Source organism: Saccostrea cucullata, unplaced genomic scaffold (genome assembly GCF_032062105.1).
Source record: "Saccostrea cucullata isolate Sc308-1 unplaced genomic scaffold, CSIRO_AGI_Scuc_v1 ctg16143, whole genome shotgun sequence".
Taxonomy (NCBI): domain Eukaryota; kingdom Metazoa; phylum Mollusca; class Bivalvia; order Ostreida; family Ostreidae; genus Saccostrea; species Saccostrea cuccullata.
In genome coordinates, this window is record NW_026919313.1 from 1 (window position 1) to 15,452 (window position 15,452).

The following is a 15,452-nucleotide window of genomic DNA, read 5'->3' on the forward strand; positions in this document are numbered from 1 at the left end:
AAAAAAATCCTGGTTCCAGGTGAATATGAAATCGCGCAGTAAATAATTGTATATTATTTGAATAATAAAAGTTTTTTTTATGAAATCCGGGGATTTTTCCGTTCATCTTTAAACGAATAAAAGATGCTCGTACTTTTTTCTATAACTCTTTCTCTTGGAAAGTTCTTTAAATAAAAGGAAAAAGATACCACCGAATACTCTGAACGGGGAACAAAGAACGCGTTTAAAACCTAATTTAAAAAAGAGATATGATACAGCGTTGTAAAATATTGTGGTGAAAATGGACCAGTTTTTGACTTCTTTTATTTTCTATTTTTACAGTGTTCTTTTTGGGTTATCTCCCGTGACATAACGCGGGCTATACTGTACACAGAATACAAGTACATTTTGTGGCCAGCTGGGTTTTTATTCGCTATATATTGGCAATTTTGGTGCCGACGCTAAAAGCACTACAACTTGTCAAAAGGGGGTTTCAACCCACGCCCACATTCGTGGTAAGGTGACTGATACAGTATCATCTGTTGTGAAAGAACTAAAAGGGCCAACGATTTTATTCTTGGTAATAACTGCCGCATTAAATTTATTGGCATACCTATTTATTTATTTTCCCTGTACAACGATATCAAGGGGCATCGGAATCCAACAGTATTCCTCACTCTGACAAAAATTGAGATACAGGTAGATCTCCTCAATACACATTTGAACAGATAAATCAAGGCCTAGGTAAACACATTAAGTTCAACGCTGACTTGCGGGACTGCAGACGGGGCAAAAAGAGATACTTCTTTGAGTTGCTATCAGACGGTTTGCACCCAGGCCATCTATTGCCCCGAAGTGGTTACGGCGACGAGTTTGACATTATTAGGGAGTGTTACACCCCATGTGATGCACTTGAGGTAGATGAACAAGAGTTCCTCTCATTCAACATGGCGAACAAGGCCAAAACACTGATGATGAGATAAAAAGAATACTGACTTTACACAAAGTGACAGTGGAGTAGTAAATGAAAAAAAAAATGAGGAAGACAATGTTTGGCTGCAAAGACACTTGAGTCTTTCAGTTCTTTTTTTGACAGACAGCAGCAACATAATCAAGAATTATTTGCACAGACTATGCAAGAAATAAAAGAATCTTCCACAAAACAGATCGCTTTTCAACAAACCTTTTTCAGAAATTTCTTGAGGAATCGAAGGTGGAGATAAGTCATTCTCTAAATACCACCATTTGCTTCAACCCCGAGGCCACACCGGTTCGGGATTGATGCATCTGGACAGTATCCGCCAGTTAGTTCACAGATTTCGGATGTTGCCCAAACCCCAAGGTCACAAGGTCATGCAATTTTTGGTGGACACCATCGTCTCAGCCACCCTCATTTGCTGGTTATGCCCCCGACTTCCCCTCAGACCAAGGGGGAAACAGACCGACCATTTGATGAAACCTTCGTGTCATTGAAGCTAGGGAAGGACAACGACCCTCTCCTTTATCAACCTAGTCCCGAGGTGGATCTAGATCCTCAGAGAACAACCAAGCTGCACCAAGAGGTCCACAGACTAAACTCCCGACATATGAAGGCAAGGAAGAAATTGAAGTTTTCCTTTTCCATTTGAAAGACTAGCCGAGCGGTATAACTGGACGGAAACTGAAAAATAACCGCCTCTATGAAAGTCTGAAGGGTAAGGCAATGTGGTATGTTTGCCCCTTTGCCTAAAGCGATGACAGCCAACTACATCTCAATCGTGATAGCCTAACTAAACGCTTCGGGCGGAAGCCCTCCACCACTGTTCGCAGGAAACTGGCCGAGATCCGACAAAAGGGAGAGTCAAATGATGAGTTGGTGAAAAATGGTCGCTTAATTACCCAAGCTTATCCTGGTACTGACTTGGAAATGCAAGATCAACTTGCTGCAGAATCTTTTTTAAGAGGATCCGTAATTCCCGGATTGCATATGATGTCTAAACAGAAACCCTAAGACACTTAATGAAGCGATAGAGCTTGTCACATATCAAGAGCACAACTACAACCCACTGTTGGACGAGATAATGACTATCAGAGGCGAGGAAAGGAGGGTAACCTGGACAGATGATTCTGATGATGACGGTCCTCCTGATGATGAGGCAGAAAATCTTGGAGTGCAGCTTTCAAAAACCCACATATATTACCAGGGAGCAGCTAGACCACCGTCTTAAGAAAAATAAGAGAACTTAAACGGAACCAGGAGAAAGAGAGAATAAAACAAACCCCTACTTAAGGATATAAAAAGTAGATGTTTTAATGTGGACAGACTGGGCACTTCAAAAGTAACTGCAAATCTGGACCCCAAACAGTCAAATTCGGGAACAAAAATCCCAACAGTAAAGGAAGAGACATCAAAGACAGCAGAACAAATCAAGTGCACAAGGCTTCGTGGAGCTGGGAAAGGAATCGTAGTCCCTGTCTTTGTGAATGATGTCCAGACCAAAGGTGTTGTGGATAGGTGCGGATGCTACTATTGTCTTTCAGCCATTGCCCAAGAGGCAGGAATTGTTACGAGTAACTGCAAGCAAGTTCGACTCATGAATGCGGAAGATGGTGCAGAGATGACTGCATTTGGAGGTGTCACTGCGACAATCCAAATTGGCAGCCAATCAACCCACTGGCCAGTATATGTTGCACCAATACGGGATTCTGTTTTGATTGGAATGGATATTCTCAACTCCCTAGAAGCTGTTATATTCACCGGGCAAGGTAACCTTCGCATTGGAAAAAGAAATAATATCTGGAACCCTGAGCTGCAATAACAGTTACCCAGCTTGCAGCTCTGTAATGGTCGATGCAAAAGCTGTTGGATACCTCCTCAGAGTGAGAAGATCATTGTTGGAAGAGTACAAGTACCCCAAAGTGGTCTATTGTCTGTCTTAGACAGTTGCAATGATGATCTTCCTAATGGTGTTTTGGTTGGATCTTGCTTAGTCAATATGAAGGACAAAGTACCTGTTCGGGTTTTAAATGTCAGAGATAAGAAAATTCGCCTTGCTAAGGGAACCCATTTGGGGAAGTTGACAGAAGTCAGTGAGGATGCTGATGCAGTAAGTGTAGATGCAGTACATCAAAGTGAAGTAACTGTTGAAGAAACGATAAGCAGACAAGCTGAAGATGGAACTGTACCAGCCCATTTAGTAGAGCTGGCAGAGAAATCATCTAAGAATATGACTAAATCGGAACAACAGGCACTTGTCAGCCTACTCTCTGAATTTGAGGATATTTTCTCGAGAGAGGACTATGATCTTGGCACTTTTACTGCAATTAAGCACCAAATCAACACAGATGGAGCAAAACCTATCAGACAACCTGCGAGACGAACACCTCTAAGTTTCCAGAGTGAAGAAGCTGAATATTTGAAAAAAACAGTTGGTAAATGGCGTGGTTGTTCCCTCAAGCTCTGCATGGGCATCTCCTGTAGTGTTAGTCCGCAAAAAGGATGGTGGAGTACGCCGTGCGTGGACTATCGCAAGCTAAACGAAGTCACACAGAAAGATGCATATTTCCTTCCTAAGATTGAGGAGTGTTTGGACACTTTAGGGGGATCCAAACTGTTCTCCACACTTGACCTTATGAGTGGGTATCACCAGTTTGAAGTTCTTGAAAGTGACAGACCCAAGACTGCATTTATTACCAGGCATTGCTTGTTTGAGTACACACGAATGCCTTTCGGGCTCTGCAATGCGCCCTCTACCTTCCAACGAGGAATGGAATTGGTTTTAAGAGGACTTCAGTGGATCATCCTTCTGATCTACCTAGATGATGTAATCATCACGGGGAGTACATTTCATGAGCACCTAAGTAATCTTAGAAAGGTGTTCCTCCGATTTCGAGAATTTGGACTACAGTTAAAGCCTAAAAAATGCAACTTATTCCAAGAAAAGGTCATATTTTTGGGTCACGTTGTAAGTAAAGATGGGGTTCGAGCAAATCCCTCGCTGAGAGAGAGAGAAGATGTGCAGAGATGGCCAATTCCAGGAAGTCTCAAGGAGCTCCAAGCCTTTTTAGGGTTGACGAACTACTATCGCAGATTTGTGAAAGGGTACGCTGATATAGCTCGTCCATTGCACAGCCTCACACGCAAAGGTGTACCGTACCAATGGGGTGAAGAACAGGCGACAGCGTTTGAGGAGCTAAAAATTGCACTTAATTCAGCTCCAGTCCTTGCATACCCACTTGCTGAGGGTACAATGATTCTCGACATAGATGCTTCCAATTTCAGCATTGGAGCGGTCCTCTCTCAGGAACAAGATGGCGTTGAAAAGGTGATTTCTTTCTCCAGCAGACGCCTAGGACCTGTACAGGAGCGGTACTGCGTCACTCGACGAGAATTGCTGGCAGTGGTTGCCTTTTGTCACCAGTATAGGCATTATCTGTTGGGCAGAAAATTCCTCCTCAGAACTGACCATAGCAGTTTGGCATGGTTATTCCGCTTCAAATCACCTCAAGGTCAACTGGCTCGGTGGCTCGAGGAATTGAGTCAGTATTCTTTTGTCATTCAGCACCGAGCAGGAAAATCTCATGGCAATGCAGACTCCTTATCTCGGCTAGATACGACAACTTGTGATTGTTACAGTGCTGGGACTTGCTCTAAGTCGTTACCTTGTGGTGGGTGTGCATACTGCCAGAGAGTTGAAGAGCAGTGGGAGAGATTTACAGAGGATGTTGATTATATTGTACCATTGACAGTTCGTGAAGTAACACCCTCTGAACCTGCTACTTGTAACTGGTTGGAACAGGAGGATTTAAAAACTGCACAATCTGAGGACGAAGAAGCGCAACTAGTATCCAACTGGTTGTTACATGACAAACCGGAAGCCTGTGATGTAATAATTCGGTCCCGCAGCTAGGAGTTATTTCCTCAATCTTCAACAGTTTTGTCTTGTCAATGGGATACTCCACTACGAATGGTTGCATGATTCAATACACGGTCACTGCGACTGTTTGTGCCAAAAACACTCAGGAGGAGAGTAGTAGAGAGTTGTCATGATCCACCATACTCTTGGACACCAAGGCGAAAGAAGAACCTTGGAGAGAGTAAAACGCAGCTTCTATTGGTATGGTCTGACAGCAGATGTCCTGCACTATGTATCAAGTTGTGCCACATGTGGTATGGAAAAGAGAGCTTCACGTAAAAGCAAAGCAGCAATGCAGTCCTATATTTATGGTGCTCCACTAGATCGTTTGCATATTGATGTACTTGGCCCATTCCCTGCAAGTTCAAGTGGCAATAAGTACATATTCCTGGTAATAACTGACCAGTTCACCAAATGGGTGGAGGTGTATGCTGTCCCAGACCAGTGCAGTGAGACAACAGCAAAAGCTGAGAGGAGTTCATAGCTAGGTTTGGTGCCCCTCTTGAGATACATACTGATCAGGGCAGAAATTTCCAAAGTGATCTGTTCAGGACTGTGTGCAAATTGCTAGGAGTTGCTCAAACAAGGACCACACCTTATCATCCTTCCTCTAATGGTCAGGTTGAACGCTTCAATAGGACTGTTTTGCAAATGATCCGGTGTTATGTCGACAAAGAGCAGAAAACTTGGGATGAACAGTTGCCTCTCTTACTTTCTGCAGACCCGAAGCACTCCTCACAAAGCCACAGGAATATCCCCAAACTTTATGATGTTGGGTAGAGAGGTACACCAACCTGCCGAACTAGTTTTTAAGGACCCAGAAACAATTCGATACCTATTGGATACCCCAACATACATCGAGAAGCTTAAATATGCTCTGAGCACAGCCCATGATGTTGCGCGGAAATCACTTCAGCAGGCGCAGATAAAGCAAAAGCGTCTTTATGATCTGCGCATTTCCAGTAAGCAATACGGAGTAGGTGATTTGGTGTATGTCAACAAAATGGCGAAACAGGTGGGTAAGTCGCCCAAGTTGCAATCTGTTTGGGAGGGACCTTTTATCGTCAAAAAAGAGATACGGCTGTTTTTGTACGAGGTACAAGGACGCAAAAAGTCGGCTGTGATTCATCACGATCGTCGTAAGGCATATACCTCGGATTCCGTACCCGGCTGGGTCAACAGGTTTAATCTCCCAGAAGAGAACGACTTGGAAACCATACAGGAATGTCAAGATGAAGTGAACAGTGAAACAGACAGAGCGCCCAACCAAGAAATCATAGACTCAGGTGATTCCCTGGAGGCACCAAAGGAGATTATTGCTGGTCAAGAATCGAGGCCACTGCGGACTCGAGCTGGCCGTGAAATACGTCGCCAAAGTCGGCTTAACCTTTAGTGGACTTAAAGGAGCCTAGAGGGGGGCAGTGTGGTGAAAATGGACCAGTTTTATAGACTTCTTTTATTTTCTATTTTTACAGTGATCTTTTTGGGTTATCTCCCGTGACATAACGCGGGCTATACTGTACACAGAATACAAGTACATTTTGTGGCCAGCTCGCGTTTGATGTTTATTCGCTATATATTGGCGATATTTGTGGTGCCGACAGCTAAAAGCACTACAATATTTATTACTTACGGCAAGTTTATTTCAATTATACGCATAAAGAGTTCTTCAATATCAAAATGAGAACGGAGCCTTGTTTACGGTGAATACGGATCTAGCTTTCTTTCCTACCATACGTAAGACTCGAACAAAATAATATTTTCATGGGACAGAGATAGTATAAGAAGGAACAATTTTATCAAGAATTAATTTAACCATTCTGTGGTGTTTTTTTTTTTTTTTTTGTATGACTGTAGGTCACTGGATCACACGCCGATTGATTCCCGGTGACCGACTTTGCCCCGCCCCTATCGAGGGAGGCGTGTTACATAATTGTAAACACACAAGGTAAATGTTGAAGCCGTGCACTTAATGGCTGTGAATAGTAAATGTGCTTTTTAGTTAAGTTTTATTTTCTCACTATATTGTTTGCTTTTACGTGATAAGAAGAAAAGATGATATTTTCTTCCCCTTTTAGTAGACTTGGTTTATACGATTTTTAAAAAATGAAATAAAAGGGGAAAGTTGTCAGTGAATAAACATGATAATTTGTAAGAAAAAAAGCACAAACACTTCGAGAACTTTATTCTGAAGAATATTAGCATCCAGTGTAGCCATGTTTATTATTTATAGTAACTTGCTTTGGTTATTAGCATGAGAAGCTCTCCTTTACGTGCTGAGTGAAAAGAATTACCTGTGCATATATAAGTCATGCACCAGCTCATTTAAAACAAGACTCGAACAGAATTACAATTTCATGAGATCAGTAAGATGTTAAAGCACAACTTTATAAGCGATAGTCATTTCCAAATATTTACCGTTTTTGAGTTGTAAAGCAAAAACTTTCAAGGTCCCTTGATCCCTATTTATAGGGGCCAGTCCCTTTTGAATATTATTATATTAAAGCCCTTGCAATTATGCACAACTTTTGTTCATTATGTCTTAACAAAATATTTTTAGTTTTCAAGATAAAAAGGAAAATATGTGTAAATTTTCGCTCTTTTAGGCGTTCTAATTTTTGACCCCTATATAACGCCATTGTGAATACAGAAATCGAAAAACAAAAACCCATGTGCATAACTTCAATCCTTCTATTACCTAAAATCAGTAAAAATTCTGCTCCAGCTTTTGTGGTCTCTGAGCCTTTATCCGGAAATGAAAGCCTATAAATTTTCGTTTAAAGGGAAATAACTCAAAACCGGAAGTGACTTTTTGAAATTTTAGTCAGCATTCTGGTAGAGTTTATAAACATCTATAACCTCTGAAAATTTGAGCGAAATCCGTTGAGATATGAGTGAGATATGAGGCCTCAAAGTTGCGGTCTAGGAAGTAGAAGAAAAAAAAAAGAATAATAATCTTTACCATCAGAATCAGTAGAAGGTCTTCCGTTGGAAACGGAAGACCTTAATAAATAAAGTATTTTGAATAAGTAAATCCTCTAAATTACTCCATCAATATAAAGGAAATACTTTAACATTAAACAGCTTAATTTACTTTTATCTCTAGTCTCTAAGTGTGAAAGAGATAAAACTTTTGCTTTAATCATGGACCCCGGTACCAGTGCCCAGGACGTGATGCGATGTGACCTGTGTGAGACCGCTGTGGTACAGATGCACTGTGATACATGTCTTGTCAATCTGTGTAAGGCCTGTGTGGGAGAACACTTTTCTGCTGATCTCTCAAAACCTCATAAAATTGTTGGTTTCAAGGACAGGAAATCCACTCCCCTCTATCCTGGATGTAAATTTCATAACAAACAACCATGTACAATGTACTGCAATCAATGTGACATTCCTGTTTGTACAAAGTGTCTAGCATCTGATCAACATCTTGGTCATAAATTATCAGAAATCTTACAGATTGTGGATGAAAAAAAAGACAAAATCATCAAAGATCAAACTGAATTAAATGATGTAATTTACCCAGCCTACCAGGACATTGCCTCTGATGTACAAAACAGAATGAGTCAGTTAGAAAAGGAATATGGAGATCTCTCAACAGCCATAACAAAACATGGAGAGGACTGGCACAGAGAAATTGACAAACTTGTCCAGAAACTTAAAGATGAAATTCATGAGATGAAAAACACACAGTTAAAAACTCTACAGAAACATCTGGATGAAATAAATAAGAACATTTCTAACATTAGGGATGAAATCAATTCAATTGATCTTACTAATGATTCTAACAACATTTCAAAACTGTTTAACATTACAATCAATGTAGATAGATATAGAAATCTTCCACAAAAAATTCAGTCATCTTTACCAAAATTTGCTCCAGGCAGAATTAATGAAGAACTTGGTAAAATATTTGGAACCTTATCATTAAGTTCTTTAGCTTCAGATAAGCATGGCTACAGCATGAAGACAACACAGAAATCACCAGAAGCTGGATCCTCTCCTCCAGTCAAACAGCTGCTTGACGAACCAGAGACTGTCACCACCATAAATACTGGGTATATCAATTACCTTAGCAATGTGGCCTGTCTGAGTGATGAAGAAATCTGGACAAGTGCAAATTGCAACACCATGAAACTCTACAACATCAATCAGGGATCACTTCTCAAGTCAATCACAACCAAGTCAGGGAAAATACCACTGGACATAGCAGTGACAAAAAGTGGAGATCTAGTTTATACTGATTATGATGATAGAACTGTGAACATTGTGAAGAATGAGAAGATAGAGGAGGTGATCAGACTACAGAACTGGATACCTAAAGGTGTCTGTAGTAACTCCTCTGGTGACCTCCTGGTTATCATGGAAAGTGATGATTACAAACAAACAAAAGTTGTCCGTTACTCTGGCTCCACAGAGAAACAAACCATTCAGTTTGATGATCAAGGTAAACGTCTCTATTCATTACAAGGATTTATGTTTATATTTGGTAATTATTGGTCCATAACTGAGAACAGGAACCTGGATATCTGTGTGTCTGATGATGGAGCTAAAGCAGTAGTGGTTGTTAATCAGGCCGGGAAACTGAGATTCAGGTACACTGGACACACTCCTACTTTAAAGAACCAACCATTCTATCCACTAAGAATCACCACAGACAGTCAGAGTCACATCCTTACAGCTGATATTAACAATGAATGTGTCCATATCATAGACCAGGATGGACAGTTCCTCCGTTACATACACTGTGGACTGAGTGAACCCTGGGGAGTGTGTACAGATACAAATGACAATCTGTTTGTTGCTCAATGGTTAAACAGACAAGTGAAGAAAATCAAATATCTAAAGTGAAATCCTACTCCTACTAAACACAAGTAAAACACAAGAAGATGCACGTAAAAAATTGTAATACAACAATACTTGTATTATAATACATGTACCATCAATGTTATATCCATGTTTTATTAAAGAAACATGTATGTCTCAAAAGTTTAATAATCTTTACATTTTATTGATGTTAAGAGAGCTGAGTGGGGTTTTATTGTGTGGAAAGTACAATAGAGAAGCTCTAAATTTTATAACATACGTAATTTACAGTGTACCTGCCAAGTTTAGGAAAAATCTACAATCTGGGTATTTTTAGAGAATTTCTATGTAGCATTTCCAAATGAATGTCAGAAACAATTTTTATGGATTTTACATTTATTAAAAAATTTGAAAGGAAATTCTGAAATCACTAAAAATTAACTTGACAAGCTGTTTGTTACAAATATAACAATATTTTATTCACTGATGGTATGTGAATAGGTGTCAATAGCAGGCGCAGCCTATTTTAGCCCGGAGCTCTCCCTAGTTAATTCCATGGTGATATATGGAAATTTAACCCCAAAATTTGCTTACTGATTGGATAAAAGCTAATAACATGAGAGCGAAAATAATTCAGTTTACAGTGTATTATTTTTACGTCTTCGAGGCATAATATGAAAATTGTGACACACAAACTTTGATAGAAATATGATCAGAAATGAAAATGGCATAAAAAAATTAAGCGCGGTAGTTTAGAAATTTCTGTTAACAACGAAAAAATTTTATTTTGATTGTTATTGGATTAAAAATTAGTATTTTCATAATATGCACAAATATTTTTTTTATCGCAGTTGAAAAAGGTCTTCAGCAGGATAAATTCGTAACACAGTCAGTAAGTGACCTGATACAGATTCATACAGGGTGTGAAATGGAAATGTGTTAGGATTTGTTATTTACGGATTTACATTTTTTAACAATTAATTTAACTAGACTGTAAAATAATATTATAATCCTTCAGAAAACAGTCAATCTGATTGGTTTAGAGCAGGTCACATGTAGGGAGACATATCGTGATGTCTCCCTCACGCTTTGCATGACAACTGTTGTCACCCTCCATGATTCAATGAAATAGCCTAAGCGATAATTGAACATTTACAACTGTGTTGTGACAGCATACATTTTGAAATTAGAGTGTTTCAAGTGAGATAACTGTATGATTTTTATACATGTTAATATAGTATTACTAATAGAGATCGGTAAGTAATAAATTCTTACGATGACGTTTCAGATCGAAAGTTGTCTGTTGACATATTTTAAAAGTATGGAATCAGAGCAGAGACGGAGACACAAAAGGTTTGATTATTTTTTACTCATCTAATTGATAATTTATATAATAAAACTATTATGGACTGTTTAGAAAATTTGCTCTAGTAGTGTTGTCACCTGCACGCTCTTTATAAGATGATGACTGGTGATTCTCCTTCTAAACAGCCCTTGTACATATAGTTCAGGGAATTTACCTGTAAACCTGGGTATTTTGCTTAGGGAATATCTTTTGAGTCCACGGATGATGTAACTTTTCCTGCCTCCAACGATAAGCCGAGTCTGACTCAGAGTGCGGCTGTACTTATTGTATCTACCTGTGGAGAAATTAAAAATAAAGATATGAATTCACATATTTCAGTCTTTTTTCTATTTTACTCATAACTATAGATCTTTAGAAATTGTAAACCGTTTTGATGTTTAAAGAATTTTCTCCCTGTGACCTTCAACTTTTAAATATAATTTTAAAATAAGGTCAAGCCACTTTTATTTAAGAGGCATTTTTCCCATGTTGAGACTCCAATATTTGCCCATAATAATCATAAGGTCCATATACAAAGTTAATATATATGTGCATTGAAATTTATTCTGCAAAGAATGCTAAATATACTATGGAAAAAAGTCATTATGAATGAAAAACAGAAAAGTAAACCAACTATTAGACAGCATCATAGACACACTTGATTTCATCACATTTACAGACACTGTTCTCATTGCTCTTAGGGATGCTGTAGTTCCTATTAAAATAAATGAATACTTAATACAACCCAGCAGCAATGACAACAAGAGGCCCATGGGCCACATCCCTCACCTGAGCAATGTGCCTACGAAAAAAACCCAGAAATCAGTTTATTATTGAAAAGTTTAAACTCATAAGTGGTCCCAACCAATCCTTATCCTGATCAGCCATTGTGGCCCTGCTCTACCCCAAGGGGTCAAGATTTGAACAAACTTGAATCTACTTTAATTACCTGAGGATGCTTCCATATAAGTTTCATCTTTCATGGTACAGTTGTTCTTGAGAAGAAGATTTTTAAAGAATTTTCCTTTATATTTCTAAAAACTTTGAAAGGACATTGTAGTAAATCTCAGGTCATGATTTGAACAAACTGAATCTACATTAGCCGTTTGTTTAAGTTTAATTTCATGGCACACATGGAAATATAAACATACCAGGATTTTATTTCGTAATTATCTTAAATTTCTGCTTCAGTGGTCAAACTTTAATTTCCTTCACCCAAGGATACTTTGTGCCAAGTTTGGTTGAAATTAGCCCAGTGGACCGCAGTGGTTCTAGAGAAGAAGTCGAAATGTACTTATTTATCAGACTGATGGTGGACAAACATCAAAAATAAAGATATGAATTCACATAAAAAATTTCGGTCTTATTTCTATTTATTAAAAACTATGGTCTTTAGGAATTGTAAACTATATTGATTTTGAAGAATTTTCTGCCTGTGACCTTCAACTTTTCAAAATTATCTAAAACAAAGTCAAAATACTTTTATTTTCAAAACAGAAGTTGACCTAGATATATTTATGATAAATCTTTAAACTGAATATGTGTCCATATGTGCATAAGGTCCATGTACAAAGTCCATATATACATGCATTTGGAATTTATCCTGCAAAGAATGCTAAATATTCTATTGAAAAAAGTCTTTTTGAATGAAAAACAGAAAAAAAACTAACCTGCTACAAAGACAGCGTCATGGACACACTTGATCTCTTCACATTTACAGACATTGTTCTCATTGCTCTTTGGGACGCTGTAGTTCCTATTAAAATTAATGAGTTATTTGTATGATAAATCCTTGATATCTTGCACCCACCAAGAATAACAAAAACAAAATAAAAGAAATACATTTCAAAGCACTTATCATATTTTTATTGATAAATACTTTTGCAGAACAAACAGGCCAGTCTGGTTCCCTCTCCTGTCTTTATCTCGTATGTGTAGAGAACTACGGTAACACTGATTATCAAAAATTCTTACGCTAATGAACTTTGTTCTTTGACTTGTGAAGTTTTCAAAGTCATTACTATTAATGTTTATTTTATATCCAAAAACATTTTTAATCTTTATTTAGCGTTTGTATAAAAGCGGTACATGTAAAGAATATATTTTTGCAAGTAACTTTAAAATGGCGACTATGGGGTCAACATCCCTCAATGCATCATCCATGAAATTTTGTTCTAGGAAAGACTCATAAATACTTGGAAATGAACTTGTTCCCAAAAACTTTCACGCATGGATGCTGAATTGGGAGTATAACTGAAAAATCATTGCACAAACTTTTTAAAATATCCATCTGTGATGTCTGATAAAACTTTGGCTACATTAGTCCCTGTGTAGGTATCTCCATAATTCTATTAAATTGAGGAAAGGTTGATGGTAATGTAAGTTTACATAAATAAAATTCTTGATATTGACTTTTTTATCACAACAATTATCATCTATTAGTAAGTCGCCATAAACACAGTGTCTTTAGATATAAGACCACCCCCCCCCCCCACCACCACCAACAGTAAATTAAACATATAGATTTGCAACACAGTCTAGATCGACTAGATGTTAAAATTTTATCACAATACTGCTGACATTATAAGTGATAAGAATTCAAATTCAATTAAACCTACATTTACATTCAAACTTACCTTTTGTTGGTTTTTCCTTTTCCCGAATAATGCTGGACTGTGGTAGGACCTACAGGAACTTTAAAGATAAATCAAAATGTTGTTAGAGACAGGAAGAAGTTTTAGCAATTGACAAAAACTAAAATCACTTGAATGAGTTTCTTTTGTTATTTATTACGTAAAGGAAGGTGCATTCAAACTTGTCAAACTTGCTCTACATAAATATCAACATAAGAAATAAAAATGTTACAAAGCTCACTTCAATTTTTTCCTAAAATTAATGCAAAGTTGCACACTACGTAAATGTTTTGGCTGTGTGCATCCTTAATACATGTACAACAAAGTTCAGGAAAGTTCTATAGATACTTCAAAATGGACCTCTCCAACAAAAGAAACCATTTGATCAATCAGTAAATACACAGCTCAAACCATTACTAGTGCTTTACAACTACTTTCTGTATGTAACATTTTAATTTTTACAGTAAGTATAGTGTATTTTAATTGTAACTATTACTATTCAATCGATCCTATAATACAAACAGACAGTTAAGTGATAGTGTAAAATAAACCTTGAATTCAAAAGGTACATTTAGAGCCGCTGCTAAAATAGGACCACTCTACCATTTCCACACATATGCATCCTTAACTGACGCTATGTCCTCTATCAATTTACACTCATACAGAGATCTGAAAACTGAAACATAGTTCTTATAAGTAATCCGAGCCCCATATCACAATCTGGGATAATGGAATGGAGACAATGATGGAGAATTTGGAAATGCCCAGGTAAAAGGTACTCACTTAAACTTTTCATTTTTAGCATCAGAACGAAAGCATGCTAAAACAAAGGATAAGATTTTATAATGAAACAAGTTAAAACAACTATTTTCCTGTCGCGTCATATACAAATTACATGTAAATGTAAATGAAATCCTTTAAATCTGTAATAGTAGATATATACGGTATATTAAATATATATCTTGATCTTCAGTTACATACCTCTCTAAGAAGTGAACACACTGGTGTAGTCAGTGAACAAATGAATGTTTTGAACTGATGATCACTGGATTTAACTGTCTCCACAATCTGTTCAAATGTGGCAAAATTTATAGACACTTCACACACAAATTTAAGGTTCTGCATACAAACAGTGAAGTTTACTAAGGATGGTTTAACTCAAGATCTTGTCATTTACTCTGTTAAGAAACTCTTCCTCTAGGTACACCTGGAGAATCCCCAGACAGGCAGGACAGGGGAGGGAGGTAAAGAGATCCTCCTGGCCATCTGTCAGTGATATCACTTTCTGGGCCAATTCCCAGGAGGGTTCCATAACATGCAGTTTATATCATTACCAGAAAACCTGCACTATTTAAACTTACTAGTACCTTGGTTTTTTTCTGATTAGTGTTAGTATATCTAGAAACAAAATTTATATCACTTGATTGATTAAATGTGTTCTTTGATACATACAAGAAGATGCTTTTCTTGTCCGATTTGTCTCAAGAAAATTTAATTTGAATAATGCCAAGCTTGCTCTTCAAAAAATAAAAACACTGGTGATCAAACATTACAAAGGTGTTATTTATAAGCAAGACAGAATTGCTTGTCAAACAAATGTTCTGGTAGTATGAATCCCAAAATACATTTCTAATAGTTTTTTTCGTTTAAATTCAGATAGATACTTGACAATGGATCAACTCAAAGTACTTGATCTGTTCCATCAAGCTGTAAGTACAGGTCAGATCCAGATTTTTTAGCATATCTTGCATTACTTTGGTCCAATTAGGGCTTAACGTCTTTTGTGAATAAAAA

General features: G+C 37.7%; 1 protein-coding gene and 1 long non-coding RNA gene across 2 annotated transcripts; one reads left to right on the top strand and one right to left on the bottom strand.

Moving 5' to 3' along the window:
- Nucleotides 1-8,243: 8,243 nt before the first annotated feature.
- LOC134229230 (uncharacterized) lies at nt 8,244-9,725 on the top strand. Its single transcript, XM_062710940.1, has 3 exons — nt 8,244-8,423; nt 8,568-9,058; nt 9,392-9,725. Exons 1-3 carry the CDS (start codon nt 8,244-8,246, stop codon nt 9,723-9,725), a joined length of 1,005 nt encoding a protein of 334 aa, XP_062566924.1.
- Nucleotides 9,726-11,281: 1,556 nt separating this feature from the next.
- LOC134229214 (uncharacterized) lies at nt 11,282-13,723 on the bottom strand. The gene is made up of 4 exons (XR_009984148.1): nt 13,662-13,723; nt 13,300-13,373; nt 12,696-12,781; nt 11,282-11,320 (listed from the first exon to the last, which is right to left on the bottom strand). It is a non-coding gene; the product is annotated as an uncharacterized LOC134229214 (long non-coding RNA).
- Between the last annotated feature and the right edge of the window lie 1,729 nt (nt 13,724-15,452).